At 50.7% G+C, this 20,213-nt stretch overlaps 3 protein-coding genes across 5 annotated transcripts; all 3 read left to right on the top strand.

Annotated features, from left to right (window-relative positions):
• Positions 1–5,005: 5,005 nt before the first annotated feature.
• On the top strand, positions 5,006–7,876 carry HOXD10 (homeobox D10). The gene is made up of 2 exons (XM_052793420.1): positions 5,006–5,785; positions 7,202–7,876. The coding sequence occupies exons 1-2, from the start codon at positions 5,044–5,046 to the stop codon at positions 7,477–7,479; spliced, it is 1,020 nt and encodes a 339-aa protein (XP_052649380.1). The 5' UTR covers positions 5,006–5,043; the 3' UTR covers positions 7,480–7,876.
• A 2,045-nt stretch (positions 7,877–9,921) lies between these two features.
• On the top strand, positions 9,922–13,642 carry HOXD9 (homeobox D9). 3 transcript variants are annotated; one of them, XM_052793423.1, is made up of 3 exons: positions 9,922–10,050; positions 11,533–12,162; positions 12,584–13,642. In XM_052793423.1, exons 1-3 carry the CDS (start codon positions 10,047–10,049, stop codon positions 12,823–12,825), a joined length of 876 nt encoding a protein of 291 aa, XP_052649383.1. In that variant the 5' UTR covers positions 9,922–10,046; the 3' UTR covers positions 12,826–13,642. The 3 variants fall into 3 exon arrangements, with proteins under 3 accessions (XP_052649383.1, XP_052649382.1, XP_052649381.1); XM_052793422.1 differs by lacking the exon at positions 9,922–10,050 and having other exon boundaries at positions 11,355–12,162; positions 12,584–12,832; positions 13,400–13,642; XM_052793421.1 differs by lacking the exon at positions 9,922–10,050 and having other exon boundaries at positions 11,355–12,162.
• Positions 13,643–17,490: 3,848 nt separating this feature from the next.
• On the top strand, positions 17,491–19,672 carry HOXD8 (homeobox D8). The gene is made up of 2 exons (XM_052792444.1): positions 17,491–18,280; positions 18,872–19,672. The coding sequence occupies exons 1-2, from the start codon at positions 17,737–17,739 to the stop codon at positions 19,165–19,167; spliced, it is 840 nt and encodes a 279-aa protein (XP_052648404.1). The 5' UTR covers positions 17,491–17,736; the 3' UTR covers positions 19,168–19,672.
• The last annotated feature ends 541 nt before the right edge of the window (positions 19,673–20,213 follow it).

Here is a 20,213-nt window from a genome sequence, read left to right as displayed (position 1 = left end):
CTCCTTTAAGGACAGCTTTAACGCGGATGGAACAAAAGTAATATAAAAACCATGCTTTTCCACAGTTTATCTTCGATTGCTATTCGAGGCTTTTCTTAAATAAACCTCTAGGCACAGAAAGCACAATTTTAAAAACATATTTTACTTAAAAGCGAGCTTAACGTTAGATCCTGAGACTGCTTATTTTTTAAAAGAAAGACAGAGAGACTGAAGCGAGAAGAAGATATTTTTAATATCCGAACATCACCTTGCCAAGGCATTGCTGAATGAAATCCCTCTCCTTAAAAGTACTATGGAGATCTATTAAAATGAAACTAGAGATTAGAAAATTAAAGTGAAGCTTATGAATTTCCTGGATGCTCTCCAGTGACTGAGCACGTTCCGTTTTTCTGGTTTTCTGTTTTATTTTTTCCCTCCAGTGCGTACTTTTGGTCAGAATCTGAGGAAAGAAAGGGTTTCGCTGCTTTCTGCTTATTTGCAGAATTCATCGAGATCTATTTTGCGTTGGCTCAGCCATATTCCGCATTTTTTAAAGCCCCGTCTCTCGTGAAAGCATTTGTTGGCACTTTGTCTGTTGGGTTGTTGAGGTTGGTTTTTTTTAGAAGTTCATTGTTAACACTTTCCTAGAAATAGCCTTTCCGTCGGTAATAAAATGGCATCGTACAATCTGAAATCCTTGGGATCCCTGACGCCAAAGGTAGCCCTTGCAGGCGCAGCCGGATCCCAAAGGAAAATCCCCTGGTCTCTCGGTGGAGATACCCATTTCGAGAGGGAAACGTTTAGCAAAGTTTTTGTGTTTGTTTGTTTTTCTTGGCGTGAGAGTGCTCCTTGTGAGAGCCCACAGCAACCCCAGACCCATTAGGCTTCATACGAGGTGCTTTAACCCCTCGCAATTACAGTGAGGCCGATCTCAGCGAATGCGAACGAGTGATGGGAGCCAGGATGTGTTGTTAATTAAAAAAAAAAAAATATATATATATATATATGTGTGTGTGTGTGTGTATGTACCGGAATATGGAAACGCCACTTTCTTCTTTTTTGAATCATCATGTAAATGTGATGATTCTGTGCGAGTCCATAACCTCTTCTGTTCTTTTTTTTTTTTTCTTTACCCCTTTCTCTGTTTTATTCCTTTAGACAGAAAAGGCTGTGACCTGTTTCCACATGTCTTTGGGCTTGTCCTTTAAGGAGAACGAATAGGGCATTTGCTTATTTTCTGATTAAACTACAAATGCGGCAGGAATCTGCCGAAAGATAAATGTGCAGCCCAAATACAGAGGCTGAGGGCTGCATCGGCGACCAATCTACACGCTAAAATCTCATCATACCAGATATGCACTTCTGTGCTCACAGAAATATAGAAATACAATAGAGGAAGGGCTGAGGCTCCGGGCGAAGCTGGGAGTACAGTCGGTGCTACCGTGCGATCCCCACGCTCAGAAATAACACCTTTGAAGAAATGGCCAGCGTGCTATTTTGTTTATTTTATAAGCTTTCATATTTAGGAAAAGGCATAATGTCATCAGTATGTTCCTTCCCCCTCTGCCCTCGGCCAAAAAAAAGACAGGGAATCTGAGCCCTCAGCCCAGACGCCGACTCTTTCTATGAAAATATGGCACATAGAAATCTGGGCAACGTGACAGTTGCATTATTAAAAGAAGAAAGGACACAATATCGTAGCCAATTTTTTTTTCCTTAAATAAAAACTATTCTTTAATCTCCCTGCAATATAACAGCGTGGCATAAAATATACAATCCGCGTGTTTAAAGACACCCTAAATAAAACTCTGAAATCGAGTAAATGAAAGGAATTTTACTAAAAGCTTCCTGGGTCCCAGCCTGTTTTTAAAACAAGATATTTCTCGCAATACCTTTGTTACTGAAGGCATCTGCAAAATATCTAGCCTTTTTCGTACCTCTCTCCCATCCCCCTCCCATAATGAGACACAAACACAGCAAATTGCAACTATGAGAATCCTCAGTACAGCCGAGACAAAAAATAATCATATCACCAGTAATAAGGTTTAGGAAGATAAGGCAGTGAAAATTAAGCCCTGCTGCCACGTCTGGTAACCTCAAGTTTTTAGCCCTGACATTTGCTAGAGGAGAAAACTGTAATGTCCACCTATGCTTTATTACAAACAGTAATTTACATCTGCATGGACCCATTGGTTAGGTTTTTTTTTTTTTCCTCCCTCGTTCGGAAAAATATGGGGCTCTGAGAGCAAAACCTTTATATTAATGTAGCTTGTATATCTCATTTATTGCACAATATTGATTTATTTATTAATGTTAATTACTTGATTCCATTTTAATATGATTTAAAACAAGAGTGACATTAAATGCCCAGAGCCTAAGTCCCCAGTTCCCCAGTGGCTCTCGCATGTTTATTCAACTTCTATTTACATCAAACTTAAACTTTCCTACTGTTCATTTTCAATAAAAAATTGCTGCCCGTTTTTAAACACCCCCCCCCCCCCCCGTGATTTATCGTGAGCGAAGGGTCTTACGGAGCCGTTTGCCAGTCCTGAATACGATATTTAAGTCATTATCACCACAACCATCATCTGAGTTTCCGTGCAGGGACATGCAAGAAATTCGTCTTTTCAATTAAAAAAAATCAAAGAGCCCTCCTGGCTAACCGGGAGGCAGCTCCTCCAGCACCAGTGAGGCTGGCGTGGAAAGCAGCTCCGCATTTGCTTATTGTTTTAACTTTGCTGTTGGGCGCAACCCGCTGCAAACCTCCGGGCTGACTCTTCAGCGGGGATATTTCTGGGACCCCCTTTTTCCGTAAAGTGTAAATAAAGGTTATGAAAGAGCCATTTGATGGGCATAAAATTCCTGATTAGATTTAACAGTCGAGTCTCAAACCGCGTCAAGGAAAATAGTATTTTGTTCCTTTAAACTCCGTGGGTCGCCCGGGCCGTTGTCGAAGAAGAGGAAATTGCTAGAAAGCCGGGGGGGGAACGGCCGCGCTCGGAGGGAGCGTCGTGGGCTCCGGCCGCCGCTTCTCTGCCGGCGCGGGCGAATGTTAGCCATGGCTCTGATCATGATCTTAAGTAGCCATCTCGCCGGAGCGCCCGTCTCTCCGCTCCAGCCCCGGTGGCGGCGAAGCGTGCCCGGAGAGGGCAGGGGGCTGCGCCAGGCGCAGGGGCTGCGGCTGCGGCGGCTGCGGCTGCTGCTGCGGCGGCTGCTGCTGCGGCTGCTGCTGCGAAAAGGGCTCGAAAGCAGCGAATATGACGAAGGTAATATTTAAACTCGCCGGCAAGCCGGGAGCCGGAGAGTGCAGCTATAAAGGACACTGGCTCTTAACCTGACAATGATGTTGTATTTGAACAGCTGCGATAAGGTTTTAAAAGGTCTGTCTCATTGCCACAGCGAAATTTTAAATAGGGTTATTGTTTCCAGCAGTGCAAAGCGTACGGCGCAAAAGTGCAAAACGCCCAAATGCCAGGAAACGAGGGAAAATTCAACTCCACGCTGGTGGAAAACGCGTGGTTTCAGCTGCGCAAAAGACGCGCTTAAATTTCTTAAAATCCTTTCACGCGCTGCCTGCTCTTGGGGATCTGAAAGGGTGATTTGACGGTAGAAAGGCCCAAAATAAACAGGCGGACGAGCCCGAAACAAAAATTATCAACAAGTTCACTTTGTCTGGATGGGAGCCCTTGACAACACTGGTCCCAGATAAGAAATACTCCAGTTTGAGAACAGTATAAAAAAAAAAAAAAAAGAAAAGAAAGAAAAAAAGAAAGAAAGGAGAGGAAAAAGAGTAAGAAAGAGTTTGTACCATCACTATTTAAAATGTAATAGCTGCGGGTGGAAATATGGGCACGAAGTGGGGGGAAAAACAGTAAAACACGTTTAAAATGTTGAGACGGAAAAGACCTGATTTGCCATGTAGACAGTTACTGTCGCCTTCGGTCTTTTTTTTTTTTTTTGTAATATATATATATAAAATACAGATGCATTTATCATTCTTCTTCTTCTTCCAAAAAAAAAAAAAAAGAAAGGGAAGGAAAAAGTTGCTCGAAGAGTTGCAGTGAGGGTATGAGTTTCTGCATGTTTTTTAATGAGCAACACTACAGAAGGAGAAATTGTCTTTATGATGCTTTCAGTTTCCAGGGCAAGTGAAAAAACCCACTTTTTTTTTTCCCAGGCGGTCGGGAGAGAGCATTGTAAAATAATTTTAGGAATGTAGCCTCCCTATAAAACTCGAGTTATGACAAAAGTCTGGCTTTTAATATTTGACGATTTGTGTTAAAACAAAAATTGACCTTCTCGGTTAGCAGCGAGGAAAAAAATCAATAGTATAATTTTCAATAATTCATAACGCGAACGCCATTATGCTAAATCTTAACTATTAATCTTATCCTTTACAAAGTCTCGATTGATTTGTTAATAAAATATCTTCCCGTGCGCGGCAACAGAGGGTATAACTCTTGAAAAAGCTTCAGAAGCAAGAAAATTACCAAGTAGCCCAAGAATGTAGATGAGGCTTTTATTGATCGCCCCTGATTCTCCTTAATACGCATTAATAAATCCCGCAACCTTTTGTCCCCGCACTTGTCAGGAGCGGGGCTTTTACAGCAGCCATCACGGGGAGGCACGTTTTTCCGCCCGCCGTGCCACCCGGGGGGGGGGGGGGGGGGCGTGGGGTGGGGGGGGTGTTCCGCGCCCGCGGAGGCTCCGCGGCGCGGGGGCGGGGGGCAGGAGGAGGGGTGGGGGGCCGGCGCGCGGGGCGGCGGGGCCCGGGCCGGCTGCCGCAGCGCGGGCGGCGGGCGCGGCGCGGCGCGGCGCGGCGCGGCGGGGCGGTGCGGTGCCGGCGCGGCGGCCTAGGGGTCGCTGTTGACCGCGGCGGGGCGCGGCGGGGCGGCGCGGCGGGGCGCGTCAGCGGCGGGGCGGCGGGGCGCGGGGCGGCGGGCGCTGCCATTGGCCCGGCTGTCATGTGGTCGCGCGGAGGCATCCGCAATTACACGGGAATGTTTTCCTAGAGATGTCAGCCTACAAAGGACACAATCTCTCTTCCTCAAATTCCGCCCCAAAATGTCCTTTCCCAACAGCTCTCCTGCCGCTAATACTTTTTTAGTAGATTCTCTCATCAGTGCGTGCAGGAGTGACAGTTTCTACTCCAACAGCGCCAGCATGTATATGCCACCTAGCACAGACATTGGGACGTATGGGATGCAAACCTGTGGACTCCTTCCGTCTCTGGCTAAAAGAGAAGTTAATCACCAAAATATGGGTATGAATGTACATCCTTATATACCTCAAGTAGACACTTGGACAGACCCGAACAGATCTTGTCGAATAGAGCAACCTGTTACACAGCAGGTCCCCACTTGTTCCTTCACTACAAATATTAAGGAAGAAAGCAATTGCTGCATGTATTCCGATAAGAGATCCAAACTAATTTCTGCAGACGTCCCTTCCTACCAGAGGCTGGTGTCTGAATCATGCCCCATTGAGAACCCCGAGGTTCCCGTCCCAGGATATTTTAGACTGAGCCAGACCTACGCCACTGGGAAAACCCAAGAGTACAATAATAGCCCTGAAACGAGTTCAACTGTAATGTTACAGTTAAACCCTCGCGGCAGCTCCAAACCGCAGATATCTGCTCAACTTCAGCTGGAAAAGAAAATGAATGAAAACCCGACCAACCAAGACAGCACCGCTAAAGTCTCTCAAGTGGAAAGTCCCGAGCCCAAGTCCACGTTGCAAGACGAGCGGAGCTGCCTGCCCGAAGGCTCCGTGTCCAGCCCAGAAGTCCAGGAGAAGGAGAGTAAAGGTCTGTATTACCGAGTTTAAGCCGTGCCGTGGTGTAACTCCAACACGCCAGCACCATAAAGCACGCTCGCATATACTAACGAGCATCACAGCCATCACATTTAATGCTAAGGAGTATCGGGCTGCAGGTGCTGTGTCTCTGAAGATTTTGGCAGGCAAAAATGCCACGCAAAAGGGTCCAAAGATTTTCTGTAGAGATCTGCCTCTCTCGTGCATGCAGACCGCCTCTGTGGTGCGGGGGAATATAGCCGTGTGCTCCTTAATGCGCTGCAGCAGCCAAAAGCAGCCCCATACCTCTAAAAAAGCAGGTCTGGAGGTTGTAAAATACGACCAGCTCAACTTTTCTCTCGTAATATTTCGCTGATTTTTTTTTCTAGTTTTTTTTTTTTTTCCACTGAGCCTTACTGCGGTTTGATTGCATTTAAAGTTAATTACGATCCTATTAAAATAGGTGAGGAGTAGGTGCTACCAGGCTGGGTAAAGTTGGAAACAAATGCACAATGAAAGCAGCAGCCCGCTATCTGCCTGGTCCAAAGGTGGAATATTTCAATGTGGTGCTTTAGATAACCTTGGATTGGTCTCCAAAAGTGCAACAGTATTTTGAAATGCGTTTGAAAGCTAAAGGTGGTCGCAATCTGATTTTATTTTCCCTTTAAAAGTGCCCTAAAGCCTTCCTTTCGAACGGCGTGTGTCGAAGAATCCCAAAACGGGAAATTTTCTCCTATCAAAATGTACTTTGCAACCTCTAGGTCGATTTTTACCCTACGTGTGCATGGAGATTCTCTTTATCTGAATTATACTTAACAGCCCAGGTCTAGGTTGATGTGGGGCAGATTTCTTTCTGGTGGGGGAAAAAAAATCTAAAAGGAAAATGAAAAAAAAAAAAAAAAAGAAAATCCGAGGCAGAGTATGTTAATTTCTTGTATATCTTTGTGGCTGGGAAAACGTCTATGTCTGCTCCTAGGTGTGCTCGTGTAATTCAGCTGATGGCTGGGGGGATGCTGCTTCAAAATACAGCGCGAGGGTATTTTGCAATTGGGGTATTTTCGTAGCAAGTGTCGTGGGAGCCCGAGGCGGCCATGGCGAGGCTAGACCCGTTAAAATGCGGCCATGGGGCTGATGGCAGGTTAAATATTGTCGAAATGCTAAGCGCCAGCTGAAAACTTGAGACCCCGTTTGTGGAAGGGGCAGGAGTGCGGGGCGGCCGCAAGGCAGGGTGCCGTGTGGTGGGGACGGGCGAGCCCAGCCTGGCAGCAGGTCCCCTCTCGGTGCCCACACCTCACCCGAGCCGTGTTTAATGCCCACATCCACCATATCTGCCAGACGCTGCAGAGGAGGGGTCATGGCCAAGGGTACACTCTAACAGCCTGAGGTATTTTTGATTTTTTTTTTTCTTCTTCTTCTTTGATTTTGATAGAGGAAATCAAGTCTGATACTCCAACAAGCAATTGGCTAACTGCAAAGAGTGGCAGAAAGAAGAGGTGTCCTTATACTAAACACCAAACACTGGAATTAGAGAAAGAGTTCTTATTCAATATGTATCTCACTCGAGAGCGCCGTCTAGAGATCAGTAAGAGCGTAAACCTCACTGACAGGCAGGTCAAGATTTGGTTTCAAAACCGCAGAATGAAGCTCAAGAAGATGAGCAGGGAGAACCGAATCCGGGAACTGACCGCTAATCTGACCTTCTCTTAAACCCTAACCCCGGGGGGGGCACCAGTGAGGAATGGGCACAGCACCGCCACTTGCTAAAGGCAGGAGAGACTCTGGCAAAACCCGGCATTTTCCAGTTTTGTTTTGGTTTTTTTTTCTGATAGAATGTGACTTTTCGTCCTTCTTTTAGCGCTGCAAGTGAATATGTATTACTATGATGAGTATATATAAAACCTAGCACGTGTAATTTATTTTTGTTCTCATCGTAATGCAGGGTAACTATTATTGAATATTATCATTTGGTCTTAACTTATTGGAACTGTCGAACATCCAAGCAATGTGACTTTTTCATGTTTTTACTAACAAAATGGTATTTATGTGGGGCTGTTACACGGGCCATAACGTTTTGAGTACATTCAATACTTTAAGAAAAAGAAGGGGGGGGGAACTTTGGGGGCGGGGGGAAAGAGAAGCACATTATAATGTAACTATCCTCGCAAATGAACTTAGAGATTGTCCTTCGTAAAATGGAATATTTCCTTCTTCTCCATTGTAGACATTTCCTTGTGGTGCATATGTGGAATAGTAGTCGTTCAGCAGCAATATGTCCTTCTTGTGCATGTTCTGTTCGCATGTATAATGCAATAAACTCTGTAAACTACTGCGGTTCCTTTGGTTTTCTACAAATGTTTAAAGTACGGATGCAGGTTGGTCTCCTGACCTTTCTCTACCAGCAGCTCTTTGGACTGATGTACCTTCTTTGCCATTTTCTGGTCTTTGTGTGTGTCTGCCTGGTTTCCTTTCTTTCTTCCCCCCCCCTTTTCTTTCTTTCCCCCCCCCCTTCCTTTTTTTAGGGGTGGGGTGGAGACTGGGGCGGGAAATGATGTAAACCTAATTCATTTATAATTGTGACTGTAAACAAATGATTAATTGATAAAATGTTGTGTGATGTTCGCAGTCTGACAAACTGAATGCAAAAAAAAAAAAAAAAAGAGAGAGAGAAAGGAAAAAAAAAAGAAAAACGTAGTAAAATATTATGACCTAAACTGGACATCCTCATCCAATCAACTCATAAATGGTAAGTGATAAAAAAATCTTTCTACTACAAGCTGTCAGCAATATGTGTGTCATTTTATTTGACGTTCGTATGTTGATTTAAAAAATATCAGTCACTGCGTGCTTACACTCTGTAGACTTTGATTTCGTGTCTTTACTCGCTAAAAAAAACCCCCATCATACCAAATGCAAAGCTGGGTATAACTAAATGAGTTCTGTTCTTGGTCAGCTCAAGAGCTTTCAGAAGATGGTGGATGGGAAAATACTCCCTCAAACATCTGGCAAGGTTGGCTTTTTTGAGCAGAAACGCTCCCAAGCGTGCTTACAAAAGTACACTAGCCTCTTCAGACCTACTTTTGTCACCCTGCACCGTTTCTGTTTGCTCAGAGATCGTTTTATTTCGCGCAATTCCATTTTAGTAGCACACATCCAGATAATGAAGTTCACGACTCTTAACCCTTTCTGTACATAGCTGAAAAATGTTATTAGCAGGGCTCTGCGCTGGAAGCTGAGGAAGGGCGTGTGTATGTGAGAGCGGGTGGGTGCCTGTGTGAGCAGAAATACTAAGCAGAACTGCAAATGGCTTGCAAATGAACATGACTCCAAACTGAAGTGCAAATACTTGGGCATACTTTCACCTTCAAACAGTGCTGGAAAAATAGCGTGGCTACTGTTTGTGATGGGAAACCAGCTCGCTCACAATTAACGCCCATTCCTCCCCTAAGCAGTTTCTAAATCAAGAAACGAAACGCAAGATAGTGCCAATGTTGTCTGACTTGGTGACACTGATGCTGCTCATATTGCAGCTGCTGGCGTTGTATTTTGCTCTCTTGTCGCTGATATTTAATTGAAGCCAAGACTTTCTCATGCGCACGTTTACTCGTAGGGCAGAGATGTATTTTCTTCAAACCAAAGCATCATCATTTTGAAGCTGCGGGAGCCGCAAGCACGTAGGTATTTTGTGCCTGCTTTCGTTTCGAAAACAAACAACAAAGCGGTGCTCAAAAAAGCCCCCTCTTTAAATATTGCATACATTTGAACCGTCTTTTCTTTTCCTTTAAAGATACTCGCTACATCGCCAAAGAAGTTCCAGCAGTGGGAAGTAATTAGCTGGCTCCATACCAAGTGTTTAACGTTTATAAAAAAGGAGGCTCACTCTAATCTGCCTGCTTTATCAATTTATATCTGTGTGAAGCGAGAGGCAATTCTTCGCCATACCACAAACCCTGCTTCTCGAGAAAAATATGAGAAGTATGAAAACGCAAAGGAAAATGCTAAAGCGAGATGACTAAAAAAAAAAAAGTTAAAAAAAAGAAAAAACAGAAAGAGAAGGAAAAAAGGAAGAAAACCTACGAGAGTAATAAATCATTAAATAAACAGGAATTTCAGTCCCTTCCTCATAACGGCCCGCGAGTAGGAAGTGTTTTCTCAGTGCTGCTGTTCGTGCCCTCGGCGGGCTGTGCTGTGGGCTCTCCACTAACTCTGTGCGTTTCCTCCAGATCCCGACACAGCCACCGTCCCTCGCTCGGGAGAGCAGGCGTGGGCAGAAGACCATGGGTAATCTAGTTTTTCCGTACTAGCCGGGCACCCCTTCGCTCGGGGAAGGATAACCGGGCCGGGCGGCAGCGGAGGGGAAGGGAATGGAAGGGAGGGGAAGGGGGGGAGGAAAAGCAAGCAAAGAGGGCAAAAATCTCACGTAGACATTGAACGTGGCCAGCGCGGCCCGGCCCGGCTCCCCCCGGACTAGGGGCGGCGGGGGGCAGCTCCGCCGGCGAGCGGGGGGGCAGCGGCAGCCCCGCGCCCCTCCGCGGGCCGCAGCCTGCCTGCCTGCCTGCCTGCCTGCCTGCCTGCACGGCCCCCGCCCCCGGCCGCGGCGCTGCCCGCTGCGGGACCAGGCGGCCCTCCTCTGGGCAGCCTTTGCCCGCGTCCCCTCCCGGGCCGCGCTGGGCAGCGTGAGGGGGGCTGCGTGGGAGCTGTGTAGCCCCAGAGTTTCGCAGATACGGGGAGCATGTGTTCAGCCACACGTCAGTTGTGCTCGGAGACACAGGCTTTGCTGTTTCCATCCGTCCATTTTATTAGGGACACATTAATCTATAATCAAATACACCTCATAAAATTTTTATTGAAAGGCATAAAATCATTACAGAGGTCTTCCACCTGTTTTAAAACAACACAATGGGCATCTCTCTTAAAAAGTGTGTCTTTCCATGGAAACTTTCTGTCCGGGGGTGGGGGGGGAGCGGATAATAATGCCCGCACATGCTCTGAAATATGGAAGTACCGCAATGTGCTTTTACTGTAACATTTTCCTGTTTTATGAGAAGTCGTTACAGTCCCCAGCTTGCGATGGTTTGTTTTTACAGGCAAGAATCCCCCTTTCCCAGCGGGTTTCCTCAGCAGCTTGGAGTGTGATTAGCAAGCCAAGGCTGTTGGATTTATTTAAACACCCTGCCTCTCATTGATTAAGAAATGAATGGCAGAAATCACTCAAAGGAGGTGAAGAAATAGTCCGCGCCCGCCGCGGCCGTGGGCTGCCAGGGCGGCCACGCCCGCCGCGCCCGGGGCAGGCAGGGCAGGCAGGCAGGCAGGCAGGCGGGCAGGCAGGCAGGCAGGCGGGCGGGCGGGCGGGCAGGGCGGGCGGGGCAAGCAGGGCAGGCAGGCGGGCAGGGCAGGGCAGGGCAGGGCAGGCAGGGCAGGCGGGCAAGCGGGCAGGCAGGGCGGGCAGGGCAGGCGGCCCCGGCGCGGTCCGGGCAGGCAGCCGGCGCGGCGCGCTGGTGCGGGGCCGTTGTTGATGATGATTTTTTTTTTTAATCACAGCAGCCCCAGTTTAGCGGATTGATTTACTCGCAGTATTGGTAAATATGATCACGTGGGCTCCGCAACCAATGGTTTGAGGGTTGCAGTCTGCAAAATACTACGATTGTTCTCCGGGAGGGTATCATATACAGTTAACAGTGTAACCTTTTATATGACTAAGAGGGGAGCCTAAAATGTCGTCTAGTGGCACCATAAGTAACTATTATGTCGATTCTCTCATAGGCCATGAAAGCGAAGAAGTTTACGGGAGTAGATTCGTCCAGGGAGGTCACAGTGCGACCTCCAGGCCATCAGGTGTTGCAGAGAGTTCAGATTTTTCCTCCTGTAGCTTTGCACCAAAATCCACCGTGTTCTCCACCTCCTGGTCCACGGTTCACCCTCAGCCGTCTGCGGCAATGACCGGGATCTACCACCCCTACATGCACCAGCCCCACTTAGGGGCAGCCGACGCCAGCCGCTACGTGCGCTCCTGGATTGAGCCCTTCCCGGGCTTCCCGGGCGGCGGCGGCAGCGGCGGCGGCGGCGGCGGCGGCAGCGGCGGCGGCGGCGGCGGCGGCTCCGCGTCCAGCTCCGGCTCCTCCAACGGGCGCCACTACGGGATAAAGCCGGAGACGGGAGCAGCCGCCTCCTCGTCTTCCTCCTCCTCCTCCTCCTCCTCCTCCAAAAGGACTGAGTGCTCCTCGTCCCGGGAGTCCCAGGGGATCGGTGTGCCCGAGTACACGTGCAGCTCCTTCCTCCAGGAGCCCCGGGAGAAGGCGGCTGCCGGCAGCTCCAAGGACCCCGCCGCCTGCAGCCACAACCCCAGCCCGAGCAGCGATCTGAAGGAGGAGAAACAGCAGCAACTTGACCCAAGTAAGTAAAAAAAAAAAAAAAAAAAAAAAAAAAGGGGGGGGGGGGAGAGAGGCAGAGAGAGGGGCAGAGAGGGAGAGAAAGAAAGAAAGAAGGAGAGAAAGAAAGAAAGAAAGAAATTGCCCCTTTGATTTATTGCCGAAACCTGTAAGGCTCGAATGTGCAAAACTGATAGTTTTACTAACCTATAAAAACGTCTAGACGCCTACCCCAGCGCAAGCAGCAACAAGCACCCATAAAAGACTCCACATAACCACCTACCATCAAGACATCATTTGTACAGTAAACAGACTGGGGCATTAAGGCTTTTATGATAATTCCTCCAAAGTTGTGAAAACAGTCCATCCTTCGTTAAATTAATTTAACGACCTTTCTCTCCCCCCCCCCCCCCGCCCCCGTTCCCTATATACCTCCCTTCTTCCAGATAACCCTGCGGCAAACTGGATCCACGCTCGTTCAACGAGGAAAAAGCGTTGTCCATACACAAAGTATCAAACTCTGGAACTGGAAAAGGAATTTCTCTTTAACATGTACCTCACCCGAGACCGCCGTTACGAAGTAGCTAGGATTTTAAATCTCACAGAAAGACAGGTCAAAATCTGGTTTCAGAACAGAAGAATGAAAATGAAAAAGATGAACAAGGAGAAAGGCAATAAAGGAGACTAACGCTGGGGTAGAAACGCAGTTGGGGAATATTGCTTTAGTTTTGAGTTTGGGGCTTGGGGTTTTGCTTTGGGGTTTTGTTGTGGGGGGTTGGGTTTTTTTTTTTTTTTGGTTGGTTGGTTTGGTTTTACTCTTCCTCTGCCCTCTCAGCCCCCCATACGTTTCTCCTCCTCCTCCCGCGCCCCCCACCCCAGGAACTTTAAATCAATCTGGTCTTTTTTTTTTTTAGATAGAAGTGAAACGTGGTCTATGTCAGGTATTTTGGGAAATTTTGTCTTGCTCACCAACGTGTTTTGCAGAGTCGCTTCATTCCCCCCTCCTCCTTCCCAGACCGTTTGGTTGGTGATATTGTGAGTGCACGTTAGCTTTGGGAGCTCTATCTGATGTTAAATGTTTGACATGTTTCTTAAAAGTGAGGTAGTCTAGATAGTTATTTTGCCAAAATAAAGGTAAGGAAATTAATTATAATTACGATAATAAAATATATATTAAATTACAGTCGCTTAAATCAATGGGGGTGCTGTGTTGTCCACGATTTACTTAAGAGGAAACCTTACCCAAACCCTCTGCTTTCTAGGTCTGAATTTCGCTCCTTCGCAATAGATGCCACAGCGAGGCCATGAGCTTTCCCCCCCCCCCTTTAGTGCACTGTTAGGAGGTTGTCTCATCCTTGAAGCCGTTCGCAATAGGCCTAACGTCTCCCGGTCCCCCGGCTAGCTGGCGTCCCTGCCCCCGGTGACTGTTGTATTAATTAACCACCCCGTGTCTCGAACTACGGACCTGTTGTAATTGTTGTCAGTTATTACACAATAAAGTCTGCCGTGACCGAACGACAGCGCTGCGGTGAAAAGAGAAATCTGTGCGCCCCTCGCGATGCCCTCCGTGCCGCCGACCCCACCGCGCAGTCCCCGCGGAGCCTCCGCGGAGCCCCCGCAGAGCCCGCCGCGGGCCGAGCGCTGCCGGGCCGGGCCCGCGAGAAAGCCCGGCCGCGCCGCCGGGACAGCAGCACCTCCGGCAGCCACAAAGGCCGGAGGAAAATCACTTGCCCCCCACCTCCCAGCGCCTAATAGACATTTGCTCTTGGAGGTCAGTGGCGGAGAGGTGCGCCTGCTGCCCTACCCCTCCCGAACGCCTCCCGGGCGAGCGGTCTTTGAAACATCAGCGATCTCTTGGGATAACGTAGGAAATATTTCCGTACCGCTCCTCCAGAGCCAACGAAGCAAAATGATGCCTCTTCGCTTAAACTTTTTTTTTTTTTGGGGGGGGGGGGCACTTTCTAACCTCTGCACCCTTTAATCTGAAGGTTGGGAAGCTCGAGGGGGGGACACATGGCTGCTTCCAAACGTTCAGCTTTGTTGGCGGGAGCTCATTTAGCAAAGCGTCTCATGCCTTCTGCATTTATAAACACACATGACTTTATCAAGATAATTGAGATGAAGTTCATTGTAAAAAATGCTTTGTTTAAAGAGCAACCATTAAAATGAAGGACCCGTAAATATTTACGAGCAGTTCGGTTAATTCAAGATTAAGGGGAGAGCCGAGAGACCTGGTGCTTAATGTTTTCTTACCTCTGGAAAAAAAAAAAAAAAAAAGGGCAAAAGCATGCAGTGCCAGGAAAAGGTGTTGCATTGCTTCCCATCCATTGTCGAGAAGATACCTATAATTCTTTTAAAACAGGAAGAACCGTGGTATAATAAAACCATTGAGATGGCTAGACGTCTGGACCTAATGAGTTTACGATATGCTATGGCGCTTTTCTTTGAAACCACCTTATTTTGATGTTTGTGTTTGTTAGAGGGGGAAAAAAAAGCCAAAAAATGCAGACAAACTAGGTCTTAAAATCTTGGACTATAAATTTCAATATGTCAGAGTTGGGCCAAGGCAACAGACTCAAAAAAGACCCGAAGGTCACGAAACTGAGAGGTTTTACAAAGTCCACTGATTTGTTGAAATCTATTTTATTGGATATTCTACTGCGATGAATCCTACGATGTTAGCCTCCATATTTTCGAAAATAACCATGGAGGGGGGTGATCTATAACTAACAACACGTAAACAATATTCTTGCCACACACTCGATTATGTTGATTCCAGCAGAGCCTCTGGTAAGGAATTGTCACCAAGCTCACACCAGCGCTTTTTAATATTTTACCTTCAGCAGATTGACAGATTTTACCTTGCATATTTTCTTTTTTTTTTCCTTTGTTTACCTATTTCTAATATTGCGTGCGTTTATTTCAAAACGGCAGAAAGAAAACCAAACCTCTCGAACGACGAAACGCAGTTCTTCCATGGAAATTACTTTTAGTGTCAAACTGAACAATAATTTAATTCCTACCCGTTGGTTGTGTTAATATATGTTTGTACACATGCATATTCGCGTGCACACGCATTATACCGAATAATTCACAGGCATGTGTGATGAAGGGGGGGAGGTGAACAAAGATTCATCTTTACTTTCGTTTACATAAATCAATCCATAAATACATAGATGCACGGGCAAACAAAATAACATGTTCGAGACAAAAACGTATAACTCTGAAACTACCACACATGGAGAATTCGTGGTGTAATATGTGGGGAAACATGATCGAAAACGCGATAGCAGCGGTCTTCAAAGCTCAGGCGTCTTTCCTGGCTGCCATGTGTAAACGAGGCGCATTCTTTGTATGCAGTTAATTATAGCACTGGCAAAAAAATAAAAGAAGGTCACCGAAATGTGCTAGGAAAATGGCACTGTAAACTCCGAGAGACAAAAAAAAAAAAAGGAAAAAAAAAAAAAAGAAGAAAACCCAACCCCAAACCAGAAAGCAAAGGAAGAGCCGCTCGTCACCGAGCGCCCCACGGCAGGAGTGCAGAGCCGCCCCGGGGTCCCGCAGGGCCCGTTTTGGGTTTCTGGCGGAACCACCGGCCGGCGACGGGGCCGGGAGAGCGGCGGGCAGCGCGGGGCGGGAGGGCGCTGCCTGCTGCCTGCCGCCGCCGCCGCGCGCCGCCAGAGGGCGCCCGCGCTCCACTCTAGCGCCGCCGCCGCGCCCCGCTCTCCGCGCAGCGCTCCGCGCCCCCGGCCCGGCGGCAACCGCGGTTCCGCTGCTGCCACCGCGGCCCCACGCGGGTGGCGGTGCTGGCCCGTGGGACGGGACGCCCGGCAGGATGAGCATGAGGAGGGGCGGGGGGGGGGGCTCTGGCGCCGATGCGGGAAGCAGCCGCGGCGCCTCCGCGGGGTAAGGCGGTGTTTCTCTGCCACCGGCCCCCCCCGCCCCCGTCTGGCCTGGCCGCCTCCATTCCCGCTGCTCTCTTGCGGTGGGCTTTTGCTGCTGTCTGTCCTCGTAGCACCAAAAATCCGTGTGCCCCCCCCCGGGCCTCTCCTGCCCCCCCCCGCCTGTCCCCTGGCTGCACGGGGGTCCCTGAGTCTCCACCGCCTTCCCAAAGGCGTGTGCCCCGGGCCCGGGGGGGCCCTGCCCGGGCGGAGGTGTCGTTGCGGGCCCAGGGGCCGTCCGGGAGCTCATATGTGGGGCAGCCGGCCTCGTCACCTAGACAAAGCGAGTTAATTGGCATGGGGGGGTCGGGGGGGGTGGGAGCGGGGTGTGATGGGGAAGGAGCCTGCGATGCCTTTTATGTAACCACAAGTATTTTTTGTCAATTCACACCAGACGGTCACACGTGGCTCTGGCGGGGCCCATATTATATTTCACCTACAGTTTTCGTCTCTCTTCAAAATAGGGCGGACTCGAGCTCCTGGGGGTGTCTGTCCGAAAAGCCGGTTCCCATTGCAGGACAAAGCGGGGAAAAGAGGACTGGAGACGGCGCTTTTCGGAGCGCGGGGAGCGGGGGCCCGCGCAGGCGGCCGGGCCGCGCTCCCCCCGCGGGGGCGACCGGCCCGAGGAGCCGGGGCAGCGCCGAGCCTGCCGGGCAGCGCCTTCCTTCCTTCCTCCCTCCCGGGGAACAGGGCTCGCTTATTTCGGACCGCGTCCCCGAGCGGTGCTAACCGCTCACCCACACATTTTTCTTTTTTTTTTTTTTTCCTCCCTCTCTCTGCCTCGGTAATGACGTCCACCAAGGGTGAAATGATGGAAAGTATATTCATAGGCATGATTTCCATTAAGTATCAATTAACCTGGAGCCTCAGCCATGCGTGCACGGCGTCAAGGGTAAATGTGCATCTCATTTCCCAGCGCTCTGCCCGCCTGCAAGGATATGACCCGGAGGGCCCGCTGGCACCGGGGCCCGGCCGCCGCACGCTGCCGCCCTTCGCCCCCCGCCCCGAGCCGCCCCCGCCGCGGCCCCCGGCTCCCTGCGCCGGCCATCGGCTCCCTCGGCGGGTCTCTGCCCTGCCCGGCCGGCGGCGCAGGCCGCGATTCGATGCTGAGCTGCGGCCCCGAGCCGCGGGCAGCGCAGCCTGGGCGGGCCGGGCGGCGTCGCCCCGGGCAGCGCGCCCGCGGTTATCGCGCGGGATCTGCGCGGCCGCCGCGCCCCTGCGCGGCGGGGGTTTCGGCGGCTCCTGGCGAGAGCGCACCGGCGGGGGGAGCGGGGGCGCCGCGGCTGGGGTGGATCCGGGCAGGGCTGGGCCGGGTTTTTTTCTTGCCTGAGGAGCGGCACATGTAAACTGAAGCCAAAAGTCCCCCCTGAGCTCATGAGCGTGTGTGTGTGTGTGTGTGTGTGTGTGTGTGCGTGCGTGCGCGGGCTGCTGTGTGCCTAATAGGAAATAGTAAAAGCAGTGAGGCAGGTCATTTTGGGAGCGATTATATTCCAGTCCTGGTCACCACATACACGGAGAGCAGGAGCGGGGAGCGCACGGGCGAGCGGCGGCGCGACGGCGGCATGAGCGCGGCGTAGAGGCACCGGCGGCGGCGGCGGCGGCGGGAGCAGCGCCCCGTGCCCGCGCCCGCGCCCCCGCCCGCCGCTGCCCCCTCCCCGATGAGCTCCTACTTTGTCAACCCGCTGTACTCCAAGTACAAGGCGGCGGCGGCGGCGGCGGCGGCGGCGGGGGAGCCCATCAATCCCCCCTACTACGACTGTCACTTCGCGCCCGAGGTGAGCGGCCGCCACGCCGCCGCCGCTGCCGCCGCCGCTGCCGCCGCCCTGCTCTACGGGAACGGCGCGGCCGCCGCCGGCTTCCCGCACCCCGCGCCCGGCGGGACGGGGGGCGGCGGCGGCGCGGCCGCGGACTTTTACCACCCGGCCGGGGGGAGCCCCACGGCCGCCTACCAGCCGCCTCCTCCTCCCCCCGCCGCGCCTCCGCCTCCTGCCCCCTGCAGCGGGGTTACCTGTCACGGGGAGCCCGCTAAATTTTACGGATACGATAACTTACAGAGACAGCAGATTTTTACGACACAGCAAGAGGCCGAGCTGGTACAATATCCTGACTGTAAATCGTCCAGTGCTAATATTGGCGAGGAACCAGACCACTTAAATCAGAGCTCGTCTCCTGCTCAAATGTTTCCCTGGATGAGACCACAAGGTTGGACGCAGTCAAAAATTTGCTTCCATCTCACGTCTGAGTTTGAAACTTTCTTTTCCTCCTCCCGCTTCTTTCTCGCTGCCTCTCGCTCCCTGCCTCTGCCTCCCTCTCTCCTTGCCTCTCTCCCCGCGATTCCTATCACCGCGGGGGCTTGCGATAATAAAGCGATACAGTAAGCAAACAGAAACTTCTGCAGAAGGCGGCTGCCGCCCCAAGAGTAGCCTTAAAGTCGCCTCTCGGACACAGGGGCAGCTGACACGTCCGCCCCGGCTGCCGCCGCCGCCGCCTGAACGGGAAGGGCGCAGGGCCGGGGGGTGCCGGCCACCAGAGAGGCGAGTGGCCCCGTAAGCTCCGTCCCGTCAACCCCGGTGCGGGGGGAGAGCGGAGGCGGTTCGCGCATCTGCTATCGCTGTTCTTCCCGCACTCGTGTAAAGCTCGAGACTCCTCCGTGCCCTCGGCTTTCTCTCCCTGCGTTTCTGTGGGGCTTCTCCCGAGGGATCTGCAGAGGGACCCGAGCCCTCGCTCCCTGCCTGCGCCTTGTTTTGAACGACCACACCAACCTCCAAACCCCTGTGTTTTTGTTTTAAACAGCAGCGCCGGGTAGGAGGAGAGGAAGACAAACATACAGCCGATTCCAGACTCTAGAGCTGGAAAAGGAGTTCCTCTTTAACCCCTATCTGACCAGGAAGAGGAGGATCGAGGTGTCCCACGCACTAGGACTCACCGAGAGGCAGGTAAAGATCTGGTTTCAGAACAGGAGGATGAAATGGAAAAAAGAGAACAACAAGGACAAATTCCCCGCTTCCAGACAGGAGGGAAAGGAAGGGGAGGCCAAAAAGGAAGCACATGATCTGGAAGAAGACAGAGCTGAAGGCCAGACGAATTAAATTTTGCCCTAAAAGACTTTGTGAAAGGCTATCAAAAATAACCAGCGCCATGGCCCGACATCTCGGCCCGTGTCCCCCTGTACGTGGTCCTGCCGTGGGACGAGTGACCCCGTGTCCCTCCGCTTGACATTGCTCTGCTTCGTGTGCTTCACTTGTTTGTGGTTTGGTTTGGGTTTGGTTTGGTTTTGTTTTAACCGTATCCGGAACAATCTCTAGATTTAACAGTTCATCTACTCCCTTTGCAAATTTGATACAGAGTTTGTAGCAATACATTTCTAATGAGGTATATATATATATAAAAAAATATATTTTTTTTGCAATCTTAAAAGACGGTGATTGCGGGAAACGACATAAACTTCCTAATAATAAATACCAATAAGCAAGACATTTAACAATGCTTTATTAATCAAGACAAGTGCACTTGTACTATTTTAATTCTTGTTCCTATGTTGAGTAAATTAAATAAATTTAATAAATTTGAAGAAAAGATCTTAGAAATATATTTAACCTTCTGCTATTGATATTCGATTAAAATTTATTAAAATATAAAACGTATCGGCTTCCTGTTATCCTTTTTGTAATCCACTCCTCCAATAACCTTCAGAGCCTCTCCGCGTCTGGACTAACTCTCCCCTGCGCCTTTCCCCCGTCCTTCCCCCGGTGCTGGGTGTTTCTGTGGGGTCTGGGAAGGGCACATCGGATGCAAAACCTGGTTTTCGCTCCCTGCCGCCCGCGCTCCCCGCCAGAGCCGCCAGCCACGGGCTCTGCGGGGCCGTGGTCGAAGCAGCAGCCGGCGGGGACGGCGGCCCCACCGGCGGGCTGAGCCCACGCTGCGGCCCGGCCCCGGGAGACCCCTCGACGTGTGCGCCTGGGCCCTGCCTTCGCCTTTTCCTGTGCCCCCCCTCGCCCCCGGGGCTGCGGGGCAGGGGGGCGGCTGCTGGCAAACACGGCCCGTTACGCCGCGGAGCCCTACGCTGCCGGCCCGCCTGGGGGGAGACGGGCCCCCGCCGGCCCCCAGGGCCGCTCCCGACCGGTGCGGAGCTTCC

The sequence above is a fragment of the Harpia harpyja genome, chromosome 7 (genome assembly GCF_026419915.1).
Source record: "Harpia harpyja isolate bHarHar1 chromosome 7, bHarHar1 primary haplotype, whole genome shotgun sequence".
In the NCBI taxonomy this organism is placed as follows: domain Eukaryota; kingdom Metazoa; phylum Chordata; class Aves; order Accipitriformes; family Accipitridae; genus Harpia; species Harpia harpyja.
The sequence above is the reverse complement of the archived record's forward strand: the minus strand, read 5'-3'. Positions and strand labels throughout refer to the sequence as shown.

Excerpts from the sequence above, each read along its gene's own strand:
- HOXD10 (XM_052793420.1), top strand. The coding sequence starts at position 5,044 with ATGTCCTTTCCCAACAGCTCTCCTGCCGCTAATACTTTTTTAGTAGAT. Across the intron at positions 5,786-7,201 it reads CCAGGAGAAGGAGAGTAAAG|AGGAAATCAAGTCTGATACT; the intron begins GTCTGTATTACC and ends TGATTTTGATAG.
- HOXD8 (XM_052792444.1), top strand. The coding sequence starts at position 17,737 with ATGAGCTCCTACTTTGTCAACCCGCTGTACTCCAAGTACAAGGCGGCG. Across the intron at positions 18,281-18,871 it reads TCCCTGGATGAGACCACAAG|CAGCGCCGGGTAGGAGGAGA; the intron begins GTTGGACGCAGT and ends TGTTTTAAACAG.
- HOXD9 (XM_052793422.1), top strand. The coding sequence starts at position 11,484 with ATGTCGTCTAGTGGCACCATAAGTAACTATTATGTCGATTCTCTCATA. Across the intron at positions 12,163-12,583 it reads ACAGCAGCAACTTGACCCAA|ATAACCCTGCGGCAAACTGG; the intron begins GTAAGTAAAAAA and ends CCCTTCTTCCAG.